This window comes from Aythya marila, assembly GCF_965140915.1.
Source record: "Aythya marila genome assembly, chromosome: 21".
NCBI classification, from domain to species: domain Eukaryota; kingdom Metazoa; phylum Chordata; class Aves; order Anseriformes; family Anatidae; genus Aythya; species Aythya marila.
This window is the reverse complement of record NC_139062.1, coordinates 8,082,457-8,106,427: the sequence shown is the minus strand read 5'-3', so window position 1 is coordinate 8,106,427 and position 23,971 is coordinate 8,082,457. Positions and strand designations below refer to the sequence as shown.

The following is a 23,971-nucleotide window of genomic DNA, read 5'->3' as shown; positions in this document are numbered from 1 at the left end:
ATGGTTCCCAAAGTACAGAGATAACAGCAATGGAGGGCCCAAATACCAGACTAGGCTCAAGGCCAGTGCTTTTTTCATAGTTCTCCCAGGAAAAACACAGCCAAGTGCTACACAGTACAGCACCCCCACCCCCCCACCCCCCAAAAAAAAAAAAAAAAAACAGCCTTTAAAAAGTTCTCAAATGTAATGTACAAAATAAATAAATAAATAATAAAAGCTGCATGGCATGGATCAGATAAAAGAACAAATCAAACAATGTTGAGAACAAGAAGGTCAACATTGTGACCAGTAACTGTCAAACGTATAAGTTCCGTCTAACACACTGTGGTCAAATCTGGCATTATCTCAAACCCTTTGAGTCCCTGTTTAGGTGCCAAAAAAGGACCATTTTGGCTTAACCAGGAGGCAATGAAGCACTACATTGCCCTTTGTGTACTTCACCTCAGCTGGGTGAGGAAGAGGAAGAGAATTGAAAGGGTAAGAGCGATAAAACTCTTGGAATGTGATAAAGACAGTTTAATAAGTAAACAAGGAAACAAAGAAAAACGACTGTTGCAAAAAGCCATCACTCACCAGCAGTCAAATGATGCCCAGCCAAACCCCAGGATACAGCAGCCCTGGCAAATTCCCTCCCACCCCCTGCAACGTCCCAGTTTTTACTGCTGAGCATTCTGTTACCCAATAGGGAATATCCCTTTGGTCAGTATGAGTAAGCTGTCCCAGCTGCTTTCCCCCCCTACCAGTTGCATGCTGCCATCCTCCTCTCTGGGAGAAATGGAGAAAGCCTAAAGACTGCATAACAGCTGAAACACGAGTGTGTTATCAACTGGTTTGGTAACAAATGCAGAACATTACACCATCCTGGCTGCTATGAAGAAAATTAAATTTAACTTAACCAAAACCAGCTGAGCTTGTATTTCAGCTAAGGAAAAGGCGCTTGGTTTTCCTCAAGCAGTCACATCTGTCAAACCCTAGCTGACAGGTGGGCTCCAGTCTCCATCCTTACCTTCCTTCCAGAAGGGCACCTGGCAAAGGCACTCAGCTCCTTCTACAGCACTGTACAACTTGCATGCCTGCGAGGTGCAGTGCTCTCACCACACACGCACCTGAATGCAGCCAGAGGACAGACAGGTAACGGTTTATGTCCTAACAACAGTGAAAGATATTTGCATGTTATTCATCTCTTGAGATGAAATTTATTCCAGGGTAGGAAGAAGCTGGTATTTTCATCCTGAATTAAATTGGCACCAGTGGATAGTTGACAGAAGGAACAGTCCTGTTCTCTGCCAGCTCTTTCATCGCACCCCTGTTCTGGTCTGTTTCTTCTCACCTACACCCACCTGTGCTAATGCCCAGGGAGGATGGTGCAGGGGGAAAGACACGAGAGGTTCAAGGCCTTATGCCCCCTTACCTAGAGGGATGGCAAATCTTACAATGCTACAGGAAACAAAAGCTTATTTTTTATTTCTCAAGATTGCCACTATAGGGGAACCAGACCTCATCATTTTGCTGAGACTGAGAAGAAATAAAGTGTAAATTGAGCAATATACCAGCAAGCAGTTCCTCTTACCAATGCTGCTCTGAAAGACGAGGCAGTGGCACAGCATGTCACCTTCAGCCAGAAGCCCAGCTTGCGTTTCTTTTCCTGTAGAAACCTTGAAGTGTGCCATACTCCCGAAGGTGCTGACAGCCTGTAATAGACCCAGGCACACTTCTTTCCCAGTGATACTGACACATACTGATTGTGCCAAGCGCACATAAACGCCCTTGAGAGTGGGCACCAAGAGGCACAGAGGTAAGTCACAGGCAGCAGCTCCACTAAAACCGGCACCGGCACCACATTCAGCAGGAACAGGGCCTGTGGGACCTGCCCAAGTGCCCCGGCCTGCTGAACACACTCACTGATGGTGTAAAATGCTTGACAACATCATAAAGCACAGGGGCCGGCTGGGGGTGGCCATCTTATCCTTCCAGAGGCTGGTGGGGCCCACGTGTCTGTAGCTGAAGACACAGCCCCTCACACAAGCCAAAGAGCATGGGGCTGTGCAAGCCCACCCCTGCATGGCTCCCAGGTCCTTGTGGGCCCCCTGCCGCCATCCCGTCCTCTCCCGGCACCCACACAGAGCTCATCTGTGTGGAGAAGGATGGGTTTGTCAGAGCAGGCACCCACCAGCAAGGCTCCAAGAGGCATGAAAGAAGGCAGCAGGATGCCACCATTGCACCTCAGCGTGAGTACTGGGTCCTCAGTGCGTGTTTGGGTGCACCCGTGACCCTTTCTTGTGCCTCTGTGCATCGCTGGATTGCTGGATATCTCCTGGAGGGAAACCCAGACGATACAGGTGTCCATTTTGGGACACCTGTACCCTTTGGTTTGCTTTTCAATGTACTCAGTCCCCACGAGTGCACCTTTTGGCACACCCTGATCCCCACAGTGCACCTGTTGCACTGCCCCCACACCGCTTGGCATCCATTTTGTCTTGGTGCATCACGTAACCCCTTGTTTTACAGATGCTCAGGTCTCCTGGGCCCCTTTTCAGGGATGCCCCAGAGCCCTTGAAGTGTCTTCTGTTGCATCCCCTACTCCTGGGACCATCTTTGGGTGTGCTCTTGACTTCTCATTGTGCCTTCTGAGGTTCTCCAAGGCTTTTGGTAGGCCTTATAGGGCACTCCTGGACCAGTGGGTATGCATATTTGGGTACACCAGACCTCTCACTTAGAGTTTTGGGGCAATTTGGACCCCTTAGTGCATCTTTTGGAGTGTTGTTGCCTACCCTGTTTGCCATCTTGGGTGCTCTGTCTTCCTCAGATTGCTTTTGGACACCTCCCAGAGCCCTGGGCATGCCTCTTGGTGTCTCTGGAATCCTGGGTGCATATTTCAGCACTCACCAGTGCAATCTGTTTCTTTTCTCAGTGTGCCTTTCAGTACATCTGAACCCCCTTGGTGTGCCTTTGGGACACTCTGGATGCCTCCATTTCTTTGTTAGGGTGTTCAAAGACCCTGTATGAGCCTTTTGAGGTGGCTCTGCACCCCTTGATCTGCCTTTTACTGCGTTGGGCGCCAAAAAGGACTGTGGTGGTTTTACCGTGCTGGGCAGCTAAACCCCACAACCGCCCTCTCACTCCCCCTCCTTTAGATGAGGAGGGGGAGAAGTAAAGCAAAGAACAACTCACGGGTTGAGATAAGGATAATTTAATTAAAGGGAAATAATTATAATAATTAAATAAAGACTACCATGAACTAAACAATTTAACTAAGGGGAAAATAAAAGGGAAAGGGGAAAAAGGGAGGAAAACAAACAAACAAAATAAATGAAAACTATATGGAAGTGCAGAGGAAAGAAATTACTCTCTACTTCCCACAAATGAGCGATGATTGACCACGTCCTTGAAGCAAGGCCTCAACGCACGCAGCCGGTGTTCGAGAGGAGGACCGACGTCTTCTCAACGAGAGCCCACCCCTCCCCTCTTCTTCCTGTTTCCACCTTTTATTGCTGAGTGTGACACCACATGGTATGGAATATCCCTTTGATTGGTTTAGGTCAGCTGCCCTAGTGATGTTTCTCTCCTCAATTTTTGCCCACCCCCTAGGAGGGTTAGAGAAAGGCCCAACGCTGTGCCACTGCTGCTCAGCAGTAGACACAACACTGGTGTGATAACACTGCTGTTCCAGCTACAAGTACAGAGTACGGCACTGAATGGGCTGCTGCCGGGAAAGTTAACATTCCAGCCAGACCCAGTACATCCCCCAACTCATGGCTGTGCCTTATGGGGTACCCCATCCTCTTTGTGTGCTTTCAGGGTACCTCTGGACTGTTGCAGGTACCTTTTGAGACACCCCAGAGTCCTCAGTATCACTTTGGGTGGGCTGTAATAGACTCTCACAATGACATCCGATTTATTTCCTTATCCCTTAGTCCATACCCAGAGGCTCTAGTGTCACCCCCAGCTGCAAGCTCTGTACAGCGCAGCCCCTCCATTACCTGCAGCATCAGCCCCCTGCCTTGCCTGTCCCTCTTGAAGATCCTGTAACCGTCCATCACAGCACAGCAGCCACTGGGCTCTTCCCACCAGGCTACACTTACGCCAATGATGCCGTAGCTCTGGGACTGAGACAAGGCTTCTAGCCCCTCTTGTTTTTCCCTTGTACTGCGTGCGTTGGTGTAGCAACATTTCCAGCGTGCTCCAGTGTACCCAGCACCTCACAAAGCAGACTGAAGGATCTTGCTGGCACAGTCTCATAAGTTTATCACTGCTAAGCCTGTTTTTATCCCTTTCCCCTTCAAATCTAGCACCTTTCTCACCTAAGAAACTTGATTATGAGATTCAAAGGGACAAGAGACAGCTTTTATGCATTCAAATTGTGGCTACCCAGCTGAGCACCTACTGCCCACACCTGCTCTGCTGTGTGCAGGGAGAGGCAGGCACAAGGGAAAGGCCTCCCTTGCCCCTCAGTGGGCCCCAAGTCTCTCTGCTCCCCCATGCACGCTCAGATCCTCTTCATCCTCTTCAGAGATGTTCCACTTCCCTTCCTTGGGAGAACAGATCTCCTCTCTTCCCATTTGGGACTGCTTTTCTCCTTACCATGGTCCTCTGTGACAGCTCAGATCTCCTCCAGGCTGATTCACTTTTTCTGAGGACTTCCTCCCTCCTCCTTTGACAGCCTTAGTTCCCCCTCATGGGAATGGTAATTCTTACTTGTCCACTCTGTGCTCAGCTCCCCTCCATGCATGCTCATATCTCTTCCATTCACACTTATATGTGTGCAGAACATCCCCCCCCAGCACATGCTCTGATCCTTTCTGCTTCCCTCTTTGCATGCAGAGCCCCTGTACACCCACCTTCCTTTCTCTTCCTGCTGTGCCCCTTCTGATTCCACCCCTCCATCCTCCAGTGCCCTCCCTTCCTCCCAGTGCACCTCCAGCCTCAGCTCTGAGCACTCACATTTCATCCATTCTCCTCCCCAGGCTCATGCAAAACTAAATGGAGAAGTATGAGCATGCAAAAGGAGGAACAAATAGTACCTGAGCACAGACAGAGGGGAATGGAGAAAAGTGGACACACAGCAGAATGTAGGGGAATTTCTCCAAGTTTTATTTACAAAATTCATAGTTTTGGACTGGACAGGGAATTAGAGTTCAGGGGGGACATATGTCTCACCCCACATCTCTTCCTTTTTACCGAGTTTGTCTGCAAATTCCAGCCTCCCAGGTGGATGCATCCCAGGTGGATCTGGGATGACACACACACAGTTAGGGTTAGGTGAGGTTAAAAAAAAAAAAAAAGATGTTGAATAATTTAGTTGAAAGATATCACAAAAATCACCAAGTAAGTCATTTGGCAATTCTCCCTCCTGCAGTCCTTGTCACCTGATGGCAAGCCCAAATCCTTGCAGTCCAGTGAGGGTGTATTTTACAAACATCTCTCTCTGTTTACAAGTTCTCAGAGCTGATGCTCTGACTCTCCTCCTGCAGCTGGGAGGCTGTGGTGTCTCCAGGCGAGGCTACATTTAAGTACCCAATCTCAGAAGGCTGAGAAGGTGATAAGCAAAAGGACGAGTCTTGGCTTTCGGCTCCTCCTTCGGGCTTCACGGTGCTGAGAGAGTCTGGCAGTTCTTGTGATGGGAAGCTGAAAACAAATTTCCTCTCAAATCATTCTGCAAACTCCAACTCTCTGCTACCTGCATAGCCCCATTGCTCCTCCCAGCACCGCTGTGAGGCAGCACAGGGTCAAGACAGTTTGCCTGGGCTAAGGCTCCAGCACTCTTCCTCCAGCATGTAGCTGACAGCCCATTTCCCCCAGAGCATACTCTGACTTGTGACACTGTCCATCACCCACATTAGCACCCAAAGGCCACAAGCAGGACCACTGTGCCAAGTCTCTAGCAAGCAAAGACTAGAATGCTCTGCTTTCCCCATTAGTGTGCTTACCTCCCGCTTTTTGGGGTGGATTGGGGTATTCCTTGCTACGCCAGAGGCTGAGAAATAGCTCAGGGTCCCTCCTGCCCCCTTGCCCACTAGTCATGAAACTATCCTGGGACATGGGTCATACAGCTCCAGGCAGCAACCGTCCTCTAAGCCTCATGACCTCTCATGTAAAAATACTTCTCCAAATTCACTGGGCACGAAGCTGACGATGTCACAGCAAGTGCTGGAATTTACACAGTCATGTGAGCCTCACTTCTAAATCCTGGTGTTTCCTGACATATTTTGAAAATTTTACTTCTCCATCCTATCAGTTTCATGGGGTCTTTTTAATACCATTTCCCTTGTAACTAGACCAAAAAAAAAGGGGGGGCGGGAGAAAAAGAACCTTGGTTGTAAAAGCACAGAGTGGAGCATTTGTTTTGACTGCCAAAATGCACAATTTCTGCATTGCCACATACAAATTAAAATTATTTTCCTTCTTGTTTTACCCCACAATACCTGGTACGGGGAGATGGCAACACCTTACTCTGTAGCTGCCGTTCAGAGAAGTTAACACCCTTCAAGTCCTGGAATGATAAACAGAGACTTTCAAAGTAGGAGGTATGTATCAGATCCTCAGTTTCAACACACAGTCTGGGTCTTGAAAGTGCCCCCCACTTCACAGCTTGTTCCCCAACTCCCCAGCTCCACAGAGGTAATAATCTTATATTTGTTTTCTGGGTCTGAATCTAAACTAAAAACAAACAAACAAACAGCCCAGCTCAAAGAAACAGAAAGAAATGAAATGCAATGGAGCATACAGACAGCTATTTCTACCAGGTCCTGAAAGCACTTTGTTTCATTTGTAATCACGTGTTTCTGCTTTGGGTTCCTTTTAAATTTCAAAATGTACCAATAAACTTCCATATCCACCTGTTTTATCTGGAGAGTTGTTGAAACAAAATCTTTGACTTTCCTGGATTTTTCCCATTTCTCCCCCCTAATTTTTTTGTTAATTTGTTCAATCCAGAGCTGAGTTTATAAGTAAGACATGCTTTGTTCAGTTCAGTTTAGTCACTACTGTCCGTCAGCTTTGTCTGAGGTTTTCCTGGCTCACAGAAATAACATACCTAACTCCCTACCACAATGTTCTGGGTTATTCAGAATTTTAAAGCTAGCTTCAAAATGGCCAGGCCCCAATTACTGAAGTCTTTTAACAGCGCTAAAACTGAAACAGAGACAATGTGAACTTAGGGAACTCTCTTCTGTGGGAAACACAGGTACCCACTCACCGACCTCACTTACTCTCTAGAGGTTTGCTGCCTACCAGGGGCTTGTATCAGGGTTGCTACCAAGAGACTACCGAGCCTTGGGCAGCCCACAGACTGCTATCGCCTGCTGTTGTTTCATCTGGGTACCAATGACACTGTCGAGAGCAGTTCAAGGTGTATCAGGAAGGACTACGGAGCCCTTGGAGCAGCTGTAAGAGGCTCTGAAGTACTGGTGCTCTACTGTCCGATCCTACCAGTCAAAAGGCTTTGAAAGGAGCAGCTGAATCCAGCAGATCAATGCATGGGACTGGTACCTTAGCCAGGGATTTGGCTTTTTAGACCATGGGACTATCTTTGAGAAACCTGGTGTACTGGGGACAGATGGGGTCCATCTGTTGGAGGTAAGAAAGAGCATCTTTGGTTACAGGCCTGCTAACTGGTGAAGAGGCCTTTGCACTGAAGTTACCAGTGGAGAGGAACCTCAATCCACTCAGCTCTTACTGGTTTGATGCCAGTGCCAGCAATAGATGCTCGGAGCCAGGAAAGGGATCAGAGGTCTGTGGGATAACACTTGAAGAGCAGCACAAAGTAATTCCAGCCACTTCATCCAAAAAACCAGTTTCACTAGGGGTCCAACTTAAGTGCCTCTGCACAAATGTATGCAGTATGGGAAATGAACACTGGGAACTGGAAGTTTTAGTTAAATCTCATGGCTGTATCACTGACCTCAGTGAGACACGGCATACCTGGGATGCTGGGATAGATGGTTACAGGCTCTGCAACACAGGGAGGCAGGGAAGGAGAGGAGATGGGATAGCCATGTACACTAGGGAATGCCTTGACTGCATGGAGCTGGGCGAGGACAATAAAAAGGTTGAGTGTCTCTGTCTTAAGTGTCAGGGAAAAGGCCAATGAGACAGATATTATGGTGGGAGTCTGTTACAGAGCACCCAGTCAGGATGAAGAAGCAGATTAATCATTCAGTAAGCTACTAGAAGTCTCACTAGCCCTTGTTCTTGGGGTGGGGGGGGACTTCAACTTCCCAGACATCTACTGGAAATACAACACAGCAGAGCGGATACAGTCTAGAAGACTCCCAGACTGTGTGGAGGATAGTTTCTCGACACAAATGGTGAGTGAGCCAGCTAAGGAAGGTGCCCCACTTGTTTTGCTGTTTGCAAGGAGGGAAGCACTTGTGAATGAAGGACAGTTGGAGGCTGTCTTGGAGACAGCAATCATGAAAGGATCCTTGATGAAGTAAGGGAGGCAGTTCTCAATTACTTCACGGTCACTGTGGCCAGGACAGCCACCGATCGCCAGTTCACCCACAAGACCCTCTCTGTTTTACCAACAACAAATCTAGGAGAGCACCTTTCCTAGTCAGCTCCCATAGTGCCCATACCAAGTAGTTATCTCCAACATGCTTTAGAAACTTCCTGGATCTGTCTGTATCCACTGTGTGGTATTCCCAGTTAACATCTGGCAAGCTGAAGTCACACTAAAGGATACAAACAAGTCTAGAGAAATCCCTCAATTCCCTACAGAACAATACACCTGTCCTATAGGCCATCCAGCCACGATGATGACAGACTCCCACATCTGCATTATTTGCTTTTCCTGTAATCCTTACCCAGAGGCTCTCAATCATGTCATCTCCAACTGCAAGCTGCATACAGCCTCACCCCTCCTTTACGTGCAGCATCAGCTCCTCACCTCGCCTGCCCTTGCTATGTCTCCTGAAGACCCTAAAGCCGTCCATCACAGCTCTCCAATCACTGGACTCTTCCCACCAAGTCTCCCTTATGCCAATGATATCATAGGTGTGAGATTGAGCCAAAGCTTCCAGTTCTGTTCCTCATACCGTGTGCACTAGCATACAAATATTTCAAATACACTTCAGTGTATTCAGTGAAAGCTCTGATCAGCACAATATTCCTCAAAGACTGTCATGCTGTCCCATAGTTTATCACTAGTGAGCCTGATTTTATCCCTCTTCCCCTTCAAACCTAGTTTAATGCTCTTTCACTCAGCCACACGAACTTGTAAGCAAAACTCTTTCCCCCCTTTAAGAAAGGTGAATCCTACCAGGCCCCAGCAGGCCTGGTGTCACGTAGACTACCGCATGATAAAAAAGCCAAATTCTGCCAATGACACCAGCCTTGGAACCACATATGGATAAGCCAGATCCGCCTGCTTGTTTTGATATAATTCCGTACAATTCAAAGGATAGAGGATAATTCTGCTGGCACCCATGATCTCTTTACCAATATCTCAAAGGATCCCAAAGGCTCTGAAGTCTCCTTTAATCACCCTTGGACTTCTCATCATAAATTTGTCGCTACCCACATGAAAAAGCAAGGGCAGATAATAATGAGTGCCATACCAGGCTAGGAGGTCAGCTACCCCTGAAGTCCCTCCTCAATGACAAAGCCATTGCAGTCTACTGCGGGCTTGGCGTCACTTCCCACCCAAAGCAGAGGATCGGTTCAACCCTTCCCTGGCACCTCAGCTGCAGCTTGGATACTGACCCACTCTCAGGACATCAGCTCCTGTAACCTGTCTGCTCAGAGGGTCTCACCTCCGTGTTGGGAGTGTGGATGCTCCTCATGGCGCGCTGCAAGGTGGGCACGTGGCTGGAGAGCTGCAGTTTGCTCTCATGCAGCCCCATGTTCTCCTCATCCAGGATCTTCACTCTGGGCACGTTGTATACAAGGCATAAGTTATTTCCCATCCAGGCACACTGTGCTTTCAAAAGGGCATTTTCTTTTTCAAACTCAGACCCTTTTGCCTGCACAGCCTTCAGCTGCATGCCAAGGGCCTAACTAAATCCCACAGCAACGAAAGCCCCAGCACTAGTGACTGAGGCATAATCCAGGCTTTCCTCCAGACAGAACAGGGATTTCTTCAGAGAAAGGAAAATAAAAACAAAGAAGTACTAGGATTAGGCAGGTTTCCAGGAGCATCTCACCAAGACATCATTAGGAGCCTACCTGCTCTGCAGGGTGGCAATCGTAGACCTGGTGCTCCAAGGGGTCTCCTCTTGGTCAGTTATCTTCTGGAGGAGTCGTCTTCTTTCCTGGAGTAATTTCTCATTCTCAGTAGTGATCTGTGCAATCAGCACCTTCCCCTGAGTGTTGTTGCAGAAGGGAACAACAACCAGCAGTTACGCTTTGTTCTTCTCTATCCACTCAAAGTGTCTTACCAAAAGGATCACCATCAAGCATGTTCCCTAGGAGGGAAAGCCCTTGATGTGTTCTCTTACCTTTTCTACTTGGAGTTTTGACTCACTGAGCTCACTTTCAAGCTGCTTAATTCTGCTGTCCCTTTGTTTCACCTCATGGATGAACGTCTCTTTGGCTCTGCGGATCTTGTCTTTGTGGCGGAGCTGCATTTCATTATATTTCCTGAAGAGGCACAGAGACAAACTTAAGGCCATGAAATCTTTTTGTGTTCTGGGTCAAAAACAAGGCAGATGTTCTGTGTTTATTCGGGCTTTTCCAAGCACGAACTGGCAGCCATCTACCAAGCTCTACATGTATTTGGCTTCCCAGTTAAAGGCAGAATGAGCACACCAGCTCACTGGTAACCAGCAACACTGGGGTTAAATATTTTTCTTTCCTGAGACTTGCGATTGCTGCTCTCCCCTTGTATCCTGTCCATTTAGGCAGGAAAGACTTCCTTTTTTTTTTTTTTTTTTTTTTTTAAATTAATTTTCCTTTCTGTCCCAGTTGGAAAATATCATACAAAAGTCTCTATCAGATTAGGGACGTTTGCATACATTTGCTCAAAACTCATGAGAAAAACGCTACCGGGCTTCAAATTAGTTCAAAAGTATTCTGATGGGAAAAAGCAGCTCCATGAAGCCCCTCTGCCCAGACCCTAAACAGCAGCACCCACAGCTCTCCTTAGACACCCTCTCATTTTGCACACTGCTTTAGCTGCCAAGAGGAACACGAAGTAGCAGCAGATGTGTGATGCATAACCTAATTGCACAAAAGGGCATCAGGTTAAGGCTAGTATCTCAGTGCTAAATGTCCTGAACAGGAGAGACACGAACGGCTACAGAACAGTGATGGCGTGTGTGACCACCAGAGCAATTCCTGGGAAATTTGTCTTCATGTTCCCTGCTGCTTCAGTCCTTACCTGATGTACAGATCTTTCTGGTTCAAAAGACGGACTCCTTCCTCATAAAGAGCTTTGTTTTCCTCCTTCAGCAGTGAAAGCTGCTCTGAAAGCTTCTGGTTCTCCTTGTGACATTGGAGATGCTGGAAGAGTTATTTTTTATTTGTGTGTCCTCAGCTACAGCAGCCCTCTGCCTCCTTTTCAGGCTGGTCTCTCTTGCAGTCTGTCATTAATCCTCACATTCCCCGTGACAGATAATATCCATCCATCCTGCTTCCCAACCTCCCTGCTGCCAAAGCCACTGCCTCCTCCTGCATCAGGTTTACGTGGCAAGGCTTTGGTAGCAACAGGACAGTGGGGTGGCCTCTGTGAGCACAGCCCAGCAGCTGCCCCGTGTCAGAGAAAGGCCAGTCCCAGACAGCTCCAAAAGGGACCTGCCACTGCCCAAAGCCCACCCGATGAGCACCGTTGGTTGTGCCTCTGGGAGACCATATCAGAGAAAGGGAAAAAACTGCTGTGCAACAGCAGCTGGGAGAGAGAACAACAGAGAGAAACAGAGAGCGAGAGAGCAGTGTGGTGTTCAGCTGCCCATCAGGGTGAAACCACCACACCTCCCCAAAAAGAAAGTGGAATATGAACTTCTGTGCTGCTGGGGGACCACAAGCTTCAACAGGGCAGAGGAAGACAATGCATCCTGCCAGACAGTGAACTCTACCAAAATTTTCCTGTGAAAATCTCCATGCTTCATGAGAAAATGGGATGGCCTTTTCCTCTCTCTCTTCAAGCCCTCCTTCCCTGCCCTCACAGTTGCATCCCCAGGAAACCTACTCAAGATGGGATGGTGCTTTTCCTCCAGTTCTTTTTTTTAAGTCAATGGGATCTGTAATTGCTCAGCACTTGGCTGGATTTGGCCATATTTCACCAGTTCCCACACACAGATTTCATACTGGAATGGTCCCATTTACCCACACAAATTGTTCCCTAGAGTTCAGTCTGCCCTGGAGCCAGCCACCAGTACAGCATCACCTTGGGTGATGTGGACGTGTCTGTGCTGCAGCTCACCTCACTCGAATCAGTTTTCCTCTCATCTTCTAGGGCATGCAGAGTCTTGGCCTGCAGCTCCACATGCATCTTGGCCAGTGATGCCTCTGTCTCATGCGAATGCCGGAGCTGCTGCCGCAGCTCCTCCACCTGTTGCTCCAGGAGCTTCCTAAAAGCACGTCGGTGTGACAGTGAGACACAGACACAGAGGCCAGCCCATGGTGTCCCACCATGAATTGAAGGCCAGCTGTGGTCTAAAAACAACATCGTGCCTGCATCCACACCTGCCCTGGACAACTCTGAGGGTAGGTAGAAAGAAACGAGCACATCCCACGTGTCCCCATGTCCTAGTGCCCTGCAAAACGGCGACTGTCCTATCTGGGAATGTCAAACCCAGTGTGAACACAGCTGTGCTGGGACACTGCAGGAACAGCTGCTGGCGTCTAGAAGATAAATAATCACTGAACCAAAATCACTGGGCTGGCTGGAAAGGCACATGCACCTTTTGAGGCAGCTGAAGTCTCCACAAATGTTTTAATTTTTTTTTAGGGGATTCTGTCTGGCACGGACACTTGGAGACTGTCTATCACAGACACAAAAGAAAAGATGGGAGGCAAAAATCAGCAACTCTGTGAGCCCACCTAGGGCCAGGCATGGAGCTGCAGAAGGTAGCTGGGAACACAGAAGCATTTGCTGGCTGGCACACACCTCTTCTCCACTCACAGCACAGTTCTTACCCAGCTCTGGGTACCTTTTCAGCAGCTCCTCACGGAGTTCTTGCTGCACTCGAGCTTCGTTTTCTCGAGCCTCCTTCAGTTCCTCCTCCAGGAGTTTCTTGTCTGAAACACGGGTCTCTGCCAGCAGGAGCTGGTGTTGTGAATCCTTCAACTTCTGATGGAGCTTTGAGATCTCAGATTAAAATGGGACATGGATTAAATTTTCTGAATTTAACAAGCCAGTACTTGGACCCAAAATGAATAATATTTTTAAATGGCTATCAATTAGTTTGGATCAGATACTATGTCATGAATTAGCAACATGTTTTTATTTTTATTTTTACACTTAAATCAATGCTGTACCCTTCAAAAACAAACCCAAAGATTAGTCAGGAACACAGAAGAATTGATGCTATAGAAAACATAAGCTTTTGTAACTCACTAGATTGTGAACAGCAGCCAGGGTCCTCTGTGAGGACATGATCCAGATTCCCTACATCTGCCAGCCCCACTATAAGTATTCTCAGATACCGAACTTTAGAGTCAGGAGTTAAGGCATCCAATTTGCTTTCTATTGTCTTAATTATGCATCCACTATTAACCAATATGTCTCTTAAAATACTCAGCCAACCTCCCAGGTGATCTCAAACAAGTAAAATAGACTTCAGGGAGCTGATTTGTGAGCTGCTAGGGCTTCTTTTTCTGAACTGCAGCTATATAAAACTGCTAAAAATATACCTAATATACGTAAAATATAGCTAAGATGTTACCTTAGTCCATGTTGATGAGTTACCTGTTTTTGTGCTTCATACACTTTGGACTTCTCCTGTATAAGTTTCTCTTGCAGGCTGCTCTGCAATTTATCAGCATGGAAGCATTTCAAGAGCTCTTGTTCAAGTTCTTTGACCTTCTGCTGACTTTTTTCCAACTGTGCTGAGAGAGAGGAGCATGTCTCAGTTGTGTCTGAGAGCTTTGCCCGAGCTTGCTTCAGTTCAACTTTGACCTGAGTTTCAAAAGAAGAAATCAAGTCTGAACTTCTATATATATTATCTGAAATGTCTGGATCTAGAACAGGGAAACAGGATTACCAGACACTGAAAAAGAATAAAAGAATAAATACAGGGACCAAGTACACCATATTTATTTGGAGGTGGTGCAATTCCATGGAGCTGAGGCAGAGGATGCTTGACAACATCAGCTACTGCACGGTCAGAACATTTCTTGGGCAAAAACTGGAGAGAGACCAATACATTCATAGACTCAAATAGTCACTAGTGCTAACAAGAACACAAATGAGACCCAGTTTCTTCAAATCATCACTTCAGACCTCCCATAGCTTGTAAAATGATCACAGAATCATTAAGGTTGGAAAAGACCTCCAAGATCATCTGGTCCAACCATCCCCTACCACCAAGGTCACCTACTAAACCATTCCCTAAGCACCACCTCCAACCCTTCCTTAAATACCCCCAGGGATGGTGACTTCACCACCTCCCTGGGCAACCCCTTCCAATGCCTGACCATTCTTTCTGAGAAGGAATTTATCCTAATTTCCAACCTAAACCTCCCCTGGTGCAACTTGAGGCCATTCCCTCTAGTTTCCTGTGAGAAGAGGCCAACCCCGAGCTCCCCACACCTTCCCCTCAGGCAGTTGCAGAGAGCAATAAGGTCCCCCCTGAGCCTCCTCTTCTCCAAACCAAATGCCCCCAGTTCCCTCAGCCACTCCTCACAGGACTTGTGTTCCGGGCCCTTCACCAGCTCCGCAGCCCTTCTCTGGACACGGTCCAGGGCCTCAATGTCCTTCTTGTAGAGAGGGGCCCAAAACTGAACACAGTACTCGAGGTGCGGCCTCACCAGAGCAGAGTTCAGGGGGACGATCACCTTCCTGGCCCTGCTGGCTGCACTACTCCTGACACAAGCCAAGAGGCCGTTGGCTTTCTTGGCCACCTGAGTACACTGCTGGCTCATGTTCAGGTGAGCATCGACCAACACCCCCAGGTCCTTTTCCTCTGCACAGCTTACCAGCCACTCTGCCCCAAGCCTGTAAAGCTACATGGGGTTCTTGTGGCCAAAGTGCAGGACCCAGTCCTTAGCCATGTTGAACCTCATCCCATTGGCCTCTACCCATCGACCCAACCTGCCCAGGTCCCTCTGCAGGGCCTACCAACCCTCCAGCAGATTGACACTTCCTCCCCCAACCTGGTGTCATCTGCAAACTTACTGAGGGTGCACTCAATTTCCTCATCCAAGTAATCAATAAAGATATTAACAAGGATGGACCCCAACACCAACCCCTGTGGAACACCACTGGTGGCCAGCTGCATTTTACCCCATTCACCACCACTCTCTGGGCCTGGCCACCCAGCCAGTTTTTAACCCAGCAGAGTGTACCTGTCCCAGCCATGGGCTGCCATCTACTCCAGGAAAATATTGTGGGAAACCACGCCAAAGGCCTTGCTGAAGTCTAGGCAGATTATGTCAACAGCCTTTCCCTCATCCACCAGGAGGGTCACCTGGTCACAGAAGGAGATGAGGTTGGTCAGGCAGGACTTGCTTTTCATGAACTCATGCTGGCTGGGCCTGATCCCCACATTGTCTTGCACATGTTGTGTGATTGCATTCAAGATGACCTGTTCCACCACCTTTCCTGGCACTGAGGTGATGCTTTCCTCAAGCAGTTATCCCTGCTCTGTTCCTACCTTGGTGCATTCCTGCTGGAGCAAGAGATTTTGCTTTTGTAAGTCAACATTTTTCTCCCTTTCATATCTCAGCTCCCTCTCAGCTGAGCTGCACAAATTCTGAACTCGACGCAAGTCCTGACGCAGCTGCTGCACTTCTACCTCCTGCTGTTGGAATCTCTCTTCAGACATACTCTGCAGGAACAGCAAAACAAAGGTCATGGGAGAAGTGATTTAAAGGAAGGATAAAGACTGGTAATTAAGAAAGGTGAGGATTGCAAAAGTATGCCAGTAGACTTTATGGGCATTTAAGTAGGAAAAGGGGTACAGTATTTCTTCTGATTCCCACCCAAGCAGGTCACTGCCACAACACCATAACCTGTGTCCTACCCTGTCCATCTCCATGGAGAAGCTTATACAGCTCTAGAGGTTGAAGGAGAAGATGCAATAACCTGGATCAGGCAAGAAATCCCCGTTAAAGCTAACCTAGCAAACTAAAGAAAAACAACGCAGGTTGCTCTTAACTCAGATATCTGATGCTGAACTGGTTTCTGATGGTGTTGCAGAGTTTTGTGACAGTCTTGCTAAGCACGAGTGGTGCACCCAGACACAACTTCCAGAGGTAGGAGGAACAAAGTGGGTCCTGCAGCAGTGCAGGACACTGACACAGTGCAACAGCAGCCTGGACACCTTGGAGTGGTCACCCACTTCTGTCACAGGAAAACAGGTTTACAATAGCTTTCAGAAAATGACTGAGCTATTCGGTCCCCCATCTTCTTGAAAGTGCACTGTACACAGATTAGAAGCTCTATGTTTGGTGTATCAAAATCCTTCTTCTTCCCAGCATCAATTTCAGCCATCTGGTGATCTGCATTCTTGCCTTGCAGCTTCACCTTCTGTTCTTGGGACCAGGTGAAGTCCCCTGAAGATCAAGCTTACATTCTCAATAAATGTTCAGCTGTGTGGGAACCCTTTGTTTGGTGCTCTTGGATCTGGCAATGTCATTTGTTCCCAGATGTTCCCCCAACAGGGATTTGTTCTCACCTTATCCTGTTAGGATCCTTTTCTGTATCCCCTCTACACCTCTTATCTTGCTCTAGAAGACAGTACACTTTTCTGGTCTGCTCTAACTGTACAAATGTGATGCATCTTGGTATCAAGCGCAGCTCTGATCCTCTTTTGCACTCCCACTCCTGCCTGCAGGCCCTCCTGTCCTCTCTTTGCTTCCAAACTCCCACACATAATCATTGCTTATCTTAAAACTTCCCAGCCTGGGTTTCTTCATCATTTCTTCTTCTTGATAGGGCTAGCTGCTCTTCCCCTCCTTTTTTAGCTCTTGCAGTAAGACAGGTGAACAACTTGCATTTAAAGCAGATAAACACAGCAGCACACAGCCCTTGCCTGCCGCCTGGTAGAGCAATTGGCAAGCAGTAACCGAGGCTGCAGCAAAATCCAGGGGCTTGTGAGCTGCCACTTGGAGTCAGCAGGTGATGAGTTCAGGCACAGCAGTACAAAAGCAGAAAACCCCAAGGGCAGTGGAATAGTTTCTGATGGTCTTGTAAGGGCTTGAAAGCCAGCTCTGTTGCTCACACTCCAAAAGGGAGATAAGAAAGAGCTCTAAAAAAGTCAAAAATATTATCTGAGGACTCTATAACTTATTTCTTTCACCTGCAGTAAGAGAGGCATTCAGTTTATCCAAGTTCTCATTATGTCCAAAAACATGACAGAAGGAAATCATTACATTTGCTCATTCCCAAGCATTTTTCCCAAGGAAATCAGCCTGCCTCTCATCTCCTGCTGTAGTGTGTTAACACTATAGCACTGCAAGAACTGGCTGATGCTGGAGATGTCAAAGATTGCAAAACTGTCCATACCTGTTTAATGCTCCCATTTAAGCTGCCTGCAGAGCTCTGTGACACAAGAAACCTGTTGTCTCCATGGACCATGCCTTGATTCGTCCTCAAAGTCTCTTCAACTGTGCTGTCAAGCTGCTCCCTGGTAGTCAGGATATCTTGCTTTAGCTTGGCAATTTCTTCCAATAACAACTGTTTTTCTTCATTGTTCTCCTTTAGCTGCTTTTCTAGCTCCTCTCTCTTCTTGTTGCTTTCTAGTAATTCAGAACTTGAAGAAGAAATAGTAAATCAAAGAGATAACTATACACATCCATGGGAAATCACTCTCTGAACAGAAAACTAGGGATATGAGAGTCCAGTGAAATCCCAGGGATTTTAATCCTGGGGACTAGCAGTTCTGGGCAAGGTTCAGTCTCCCACAGACACTGATCCACAAAACTATGTATCCAAAGGGTCAGCTCCCAGTCATTAGTTACTAGTTTAACTGCTATGCAAAGAAACACTCGCATGGGCCCATGTGAACCGTTCTGCACCAACAAGCAGCACCAGAGCACTCACACAGTGCCTTGCTGCATGGAAGTAGGGGCTCAGCTCTCCCCATCAGCTGTCTGACTTATCCTGATCCAAACTATACGACCTTACAAGCTAATATACCTGTCTTATCCCAATTTTTACTTTATCTCAGTACTGAGCTAGCCAGGTAATTGAGAGCTGACTATAACCATACTGGATTTAATCCATACTTTTACTTATTAATGAAAGTTTGAGCATGGATGCTTTAACTTCAAATTTGTACTGGTCTACCGAAAAAGGGGAGTGAAGGAATACCCCTGACATCTGCTGAAACCTGTTCTTCAAGGATCACTGAAATTCAGAGCAGGATGTACAACATAAGCTGTTGGCAGGGGTTAGGCCCAAGAAGCCTTAACCCATGATGGGAACTCTTTGGGACCACAGTAGTCCAAATGCTACCTAACTCAAAGAGAAAAAGCCCACTGCCAAAGAATAGCTCTCATTTACGCTGTTCAGAATGTGGAGCAGGTGCAGAAAAAAAAAAAAAAAAAAAGGCTTACTGCTGATTGATCATGATATCACTAAGGGAAATGCTTATTCATCAAAAATCCCTACAGAGAGCTGATTACCTTATACCTTAGAGGAAGGCACAAACTGCTGTGCCCGTTCTTGCCAGAAGAAACACTCTGGATTTTGAAAAGACTAAACAATTAATCATCAAAGATAAATGGCAGAAAGTACCACAGGCCTTTTTAAGGTTTACCGTACAAGTTCTTGTTCATCCGTCAAGTTTTGGATCTGCTCTTCCAAAAATACTACTTTAGCCATCTGCTCTTCATGTGTCTTTTCATCTGTACATAAATTTTCATGTTGCTGCTCAGGTTTGTTAATCTGCTCACTTTCTTGTACAAGTTCAGAGGCCTGCAAGGTCAGAAACACCATGACTTTCATTTTCTTCACTCTCATTGAAATATTCCAAACAGTATAACACAGCCTGGGGACTCCATCAAGCAAAGGTCTGTTATTCTGCAGCTGAATTATTGTAGCTCTTGACCTCTGAAGATATATATACAAGTTTTCCATCATGGGAGGCAGCTGTGTGTAAACTATCACCAAATCACAGTTATTATTTGATTTCATCCTTCTGTTGGCCATCTGTAGTTCTCAGTGCTTTATATCACATGCCACATTTCTTTACAAAACTAGCAACTCTTGGAAAAACAGAGAGAGCATCCTCCAACCAAAGCCAAACCAAATCAACTTTCTGTGGATGGCTGCTCTCCTCTTTCAGTGTCACCTATGCCTTAACATGGCAATGGCAGACCCAAACCCAAAGCCTGAGACACAGAGCAAACGCACAGAAAATAAAAGGGATGAAAAAGAAAAGAAGGAATGAGGAATGCGTAAGAACACGGGAACTCCCAAACTGGACTGGAACCAGGATCTGCCTAGCCTAGTATTTGCTTCTAAGCAGTGGCAAAACCAAATCCTTCAAAGGAAAATGCTGTTAAACCCAGAGTTATTACTCTGTTTCGTAAAATTTGTGGTTTTGTTGTTGTTGTGTGTTTGTTTATATCAATAGCTCTTTTTAAGTATATACTAGCACAAATATTTTAATTCCAGGTCTTCTTATCCACCCTCAGATGTGTTTGTTTATACTGAACAATGCAGACAAGCAGCTTCTATCTGCAGCAGACACTAGAAGGACGGTGATTCCTTTACATTTCTCACCTTTGTATCTAACAAAGCATTATCTTTTTGTAGCTTCTCGTGGAATACGTTAAAGAAATCCCTGTTTGCTGATAATCTTTGCAGACTCTGGAGGTCATTATAATGGCTTCTATGGTCTGGTTTTGAGTCAGGCAACCCATGTTAAAGAAAGCAGTTAGCAATGAAATACCTCTAACTATAAGCTCAGAGAAAGCTTTCTCCTCTCAAATGTCCAGAAATCTTTTAAAAAACAAGAAAAAGGTTCCAACAAATGCAAACAGCTCTGTGTATAGCATTGGCCCATGGCACATCACATACATAGTCATTATTAAAAGCTACAAGGACTAAAATAATTAGTTTGAAATTACTAGGCCCTTTCTGTGTTTTGGACATCCCAACAAACAACATCGAACAACCTCAAATCTTGATCTCTAGGTGCATATTACTCATAACAGCCCAATAAATTCATGCCAGGCTCACTTCCAGCACTCTGTTGGAAGATGTTTTGTCCCAGTATAGCCACTCTAACAAAAGGGGATGAATGCATTTGTGAAGTCAATGATCCTACCAAACACATGCAAGTCCTCTATTTCCAAGATGATTACAGCCATCCAGCCTAACACAGGCCACTGGATTTCATCTCATGATCCCTTTAATGGAGAAATAGCCTGCTCTGCAGCTTAAGCAAAACCACCAGCCAACAGGTGGCTGAATGACAAACAAATTCACAGATATATACAATTTTGATTAAAAGGTCCCTGGACTATGAGTAGATTAAACTACTGGGATGCAGAGGTTAGAGTGACCTCTCCTGTTCTTCCCATCATCTCCAAATCAGACGATTCCTTTTTTTATATCTTATTTATAGACTGACCTAGCCACTTCCTAACCTGCTTTTCCACAAAGCCTGGTCTGCAACATGAGCTTTCCAATGTGAATTTGTTGCCTAAGTTCTACAAAAGACCTGCCCTCTAGATGACACCATTCCTCCAGCAAGACTTTGGCATGCATGCAATTACACCAACAGTTCAGACCCTCCCTGTTTTTTACTTATGTTTAAGGAACCAATATGACTTACAGCTTTTAATTAAAATACTCAATCTGAAAACTCTTTCTCTGTCCTCTACAGAAGAGGGCTTTGGCTATAGACTTTGAATTACTGTTTTGTTATTAGATTCACTGAAAGAAAAAATATATTATGGAGTTAGAGACAGTTCCATTAAAACAGTTAGATTTAAAACCATCTGCCAAATAAGCTTTGGAACTGGCTGGACTAGAGAAATGAGTCAACAGAATTCCACGCAACACCCTTGGAGGGCAACTGTTATGTTTTATGGAGTCACAAAGGCAACTGTCTCCTGCAGGCAGTCACACTGTAGGAACTATGTGCAGATTCTCCTGAAAGAGCAGAGCCTTTAGAAAAATTTTCCACTTCTCAAACTACAAAATACACAGTTCCTGGGAGAACAGCACAATCTTGTAGTTGATGCACATCTGACTGCCCAGTACCTTCTTCTCAGCCTTCAGATCTTCCCGCAACAGTTCAAGTTCAGATGCAAGTTGTTTTCTCCATTCTCTCCGCTCTCCCAGCTGACTTCCCAACTTTTCTATTGTTTCCTGACAGCTTTCCAGCATCTGGAACAAGCAAGATTAAGAATGACTTCCACAGCATCCTTTATTCTAGAAAAAAAGAGAAATAAATTGCAGAAAATAAGTCTTCTAGAAAGATGAGACTGGGAAAAATAGTCCTGCTGGCAACATTCGAGAGCTCCTACACCTTTTATCTAGAGTTGGCTAGACACCTCTGGAGCATTCACCTGACCCAAGGTACCTGAGCAAGCTGATCTCCCCCACGCTATAAGCTCTGTCTTCTCCCACGAAAGAAACCTGACTAACAAGTAACAAACTCCAGCTGTCTGACTAGCATCATCTGACCAGAAAGTAACAAACAGACAGCAAAGCCAGCCCAAAACTAGCTGCGAATCAGCCTCATGGCAAGCATACCTATATGCTACGCTGGTTTCACTAATCTCTAAATAATGGTCAAGCAGAACTTCAGGTCTTGATGTTCCTCTACATGTGTAAACCTTTCACCCTCACAGGGAAGTCAACATTCTCCTCAGCTTGCAGTGCTGATAGCAAGACAATCTCTTAAGAGAGCATTCAAAGAAATGAGCTATCACAGAGATAATGTGGGCATGCTGGATATCTTTGGAGGAAAACAGCTATCTGCCTCGCATGAGCTGATGGAATACAAATTCTCAGAAGATGACAAAGAGCATTCACATTAGATGCTCATTGAATACATTTCTAAACAAATGAATGTATTTCCCAAGGAAAACCTCTTACCTCTTGCATCTCCTGTGCTCCATCAGACAACGCCAGCTCTTCCCCACTCATCTCAGCTTTGTTCTTCTGCACTTCAAGTAACTCTGTCTCTAAACTCATGATCTTAACATACACAAACCATAAGTTAAAACCAAACCAGTACCCGCAACTAGTAGTGAATTTGCTCCTTGTGCAGCAGTTACAGAATAAACCCTGTGCTTGAAAGTGAGGACTGGGGGGGGATGTGGGTAGCTGCCAACACAGGCTAGCTGCAGCTCACGTCTTTCATCCTGCTGCTTCAAAGGCTGAACAGGTCATCCAGGGCCAAGTAGGCAAATGAAAGAACCCTGCTTCACAAAAGGAGAGAAACAACCCAGATATGTGGTTAAAATTCAAGGCCTCTACAGCTTGTGGGCCTTCTACATGTTGCTCTCTCAGCACACAGGATGCCACGAGACCCTATACAAAGGCACCCTTGACTAACACCATGGACCATCCTCCTTTCCCACAGTCTCATGATGCTCAGGTAGAAGTGCCCAACCCCCACAGCTGATCTCATCCAAGCAGACCTTGGACCCAGTCCCTGGACCTGTCCTAGTCCCTCCACCACCCAGAGGAGGTTGTAACTCCCTCCTGCAAGGTTCCAAGGGCTCTGGACGCTGACGTGTACTCTTCTCCTGGCAGACGAGAGGCGTCTGGACAAAGATGCCCTCCGAGTTTGCCCCTCCACCAGAGGAGTCTTCCAGTGCAGGGGCCCTGGTGGTAATTATTATCAGTCCTGCTGTTTTAAAGGGTTTATCTGAGCTAGATAGTCCAATTTCCACAGTCCAATTTCCCCTCCTGATATGGTTCTTGCAGATCCTTTTGAAAAATGGGAGTCTTGGCACTAACAGCCCAGGCCTGCCTCACTGCTAGCCAGCACAGCAATCAGCAGCCTTTCCTTGCAGCTTCTTACACTTGGGGGGGGGGGGGGGGGGAATTGTGCTGATTTTCCTGTTTCTAAACCACCAAGCTGGCCTCCCCATTGAACAGGCTGGACTTTCATGAGGCTGCAGAGCAAGTGGAAGTGGATGAAGTCCAGCTACAGTGGATGAAGTCCGGCCTCAGTGTTCATCTGTCCACCACATACACCATAACATACAAAGAACATGCACCTGTTCCACAGCACGTTCACAGGCTTTATGTCTCTCTCTTTCTCCTTTCTCTGCATATATTCAGATCCTATTTTTCATTCCTTTTCAACAGGAAGCCAAAAGGAAGTGCCAAGTCTCTGCAAAACTCGGTTCTTTTTCAGTGATTACAAAGCAGCATGTCAAAGCTCAAGAGAGCTTTGCTTCCACTGACAGGCTTCAGGCACAAGATGGCTCTGTTGAAGCTCCCAGCAAGGAACAATCTCTAACAGAGGGCAGCAGATGTATTGTTTTCTAAGATAGATGATGTTACCAAACCAGGTGTTAAACGCACATTCATAGAGTGAAACACCCAGGCCTCTGACAGAAACCTGCTTTCTCTTCCGTGACCAGATGACAGTTTGTGGTTCAACAAGACTTTGGAGCTGTGGAAGGAACCTCAGGAACAAAACAAACTTCCCCTCCCTAGCTACCAATCAACCTTTGCTTAGGAAGCTGATACCCAGCTATGCATTTCAATTATTTTGCTTATTTTTCCCCAAGCCATTAAGTTTTAAGCATTTAAGCTGGGCAGGTAAGTCCCATGCAAGTGGCAGAACAATACCACATTGTATCCTGGTGTCCTCGTTCTGTGTCAGTGGCCTAACCAGCCAGGACTTTTGTAGGCTTGCCAAAACAGAAAAGACTCCCAGGTCCTTTTCACACA

The 23,971-nt window shown here is 46.5% G+C and overlaps 1 protein-coding gene across 1 annotated transcript in view; it reads right to left on the bottom strand.

Annotated features, from left to right (window-relative positions):
- Positions 1-5,087: 5,087 nt before the first annotated feature.
- The window catches only part of CCDC30 (coiled-coil domain containing 30), a gene marked incomplete at its 5' end in the record, with an annotated part of 40,248 nt that continues 21,364 nt past the window's right edge, over positions 5,088-23,971 (bottom strand). Inside the window, 14 exons of the mRNA XM_082776862.1 lie at positions 5,088-5,625; positions 6,423-6,490; positions 9,753-9,867; positions 10,165-10,301; positions 10,437-10,578; positions 11,318-11,439; positions 12,359-12,506; positions 13,089-13,246; positions 13,847-14,056; positions 15,753-15,926; positions 17,606-17,852; positions 18,861-19,018; positions 21,317-21,442; positions 22,157-22,258. Coding sequence (XP_082632988.1) covers positions 5,430-5,625; positions 6,423-6,490; positions 9,753-9,867; positions 10,165-10,301; positions 10,437-10,578; positions 11,318-11,439; positions 12,359-12,506; positions 13,089-13,246; positions 13,847-14,056; positions 15,753-15,926; positions 17,606-17,852; positions 18,861-19,018; positions 21,317-21,442; positions 22,157-22,258 — 2,103 coding nt within the window. The remainder of the gene's footprint in view (positions 5,626-6,422; positions 6,491-9,752; positions 9,868-10,164; positions 10,302-10,436; positions 10,579-11,317; positions 11,440-12,358; positions 12,507-13,088; positions 13,247-13,846; positions 14,057-15,752; positions 15,927-17,605; positions 17,853-18,860; positions 19,019-21,316; positions 21,443-22,156; positions 22,259-23,971) is intronic.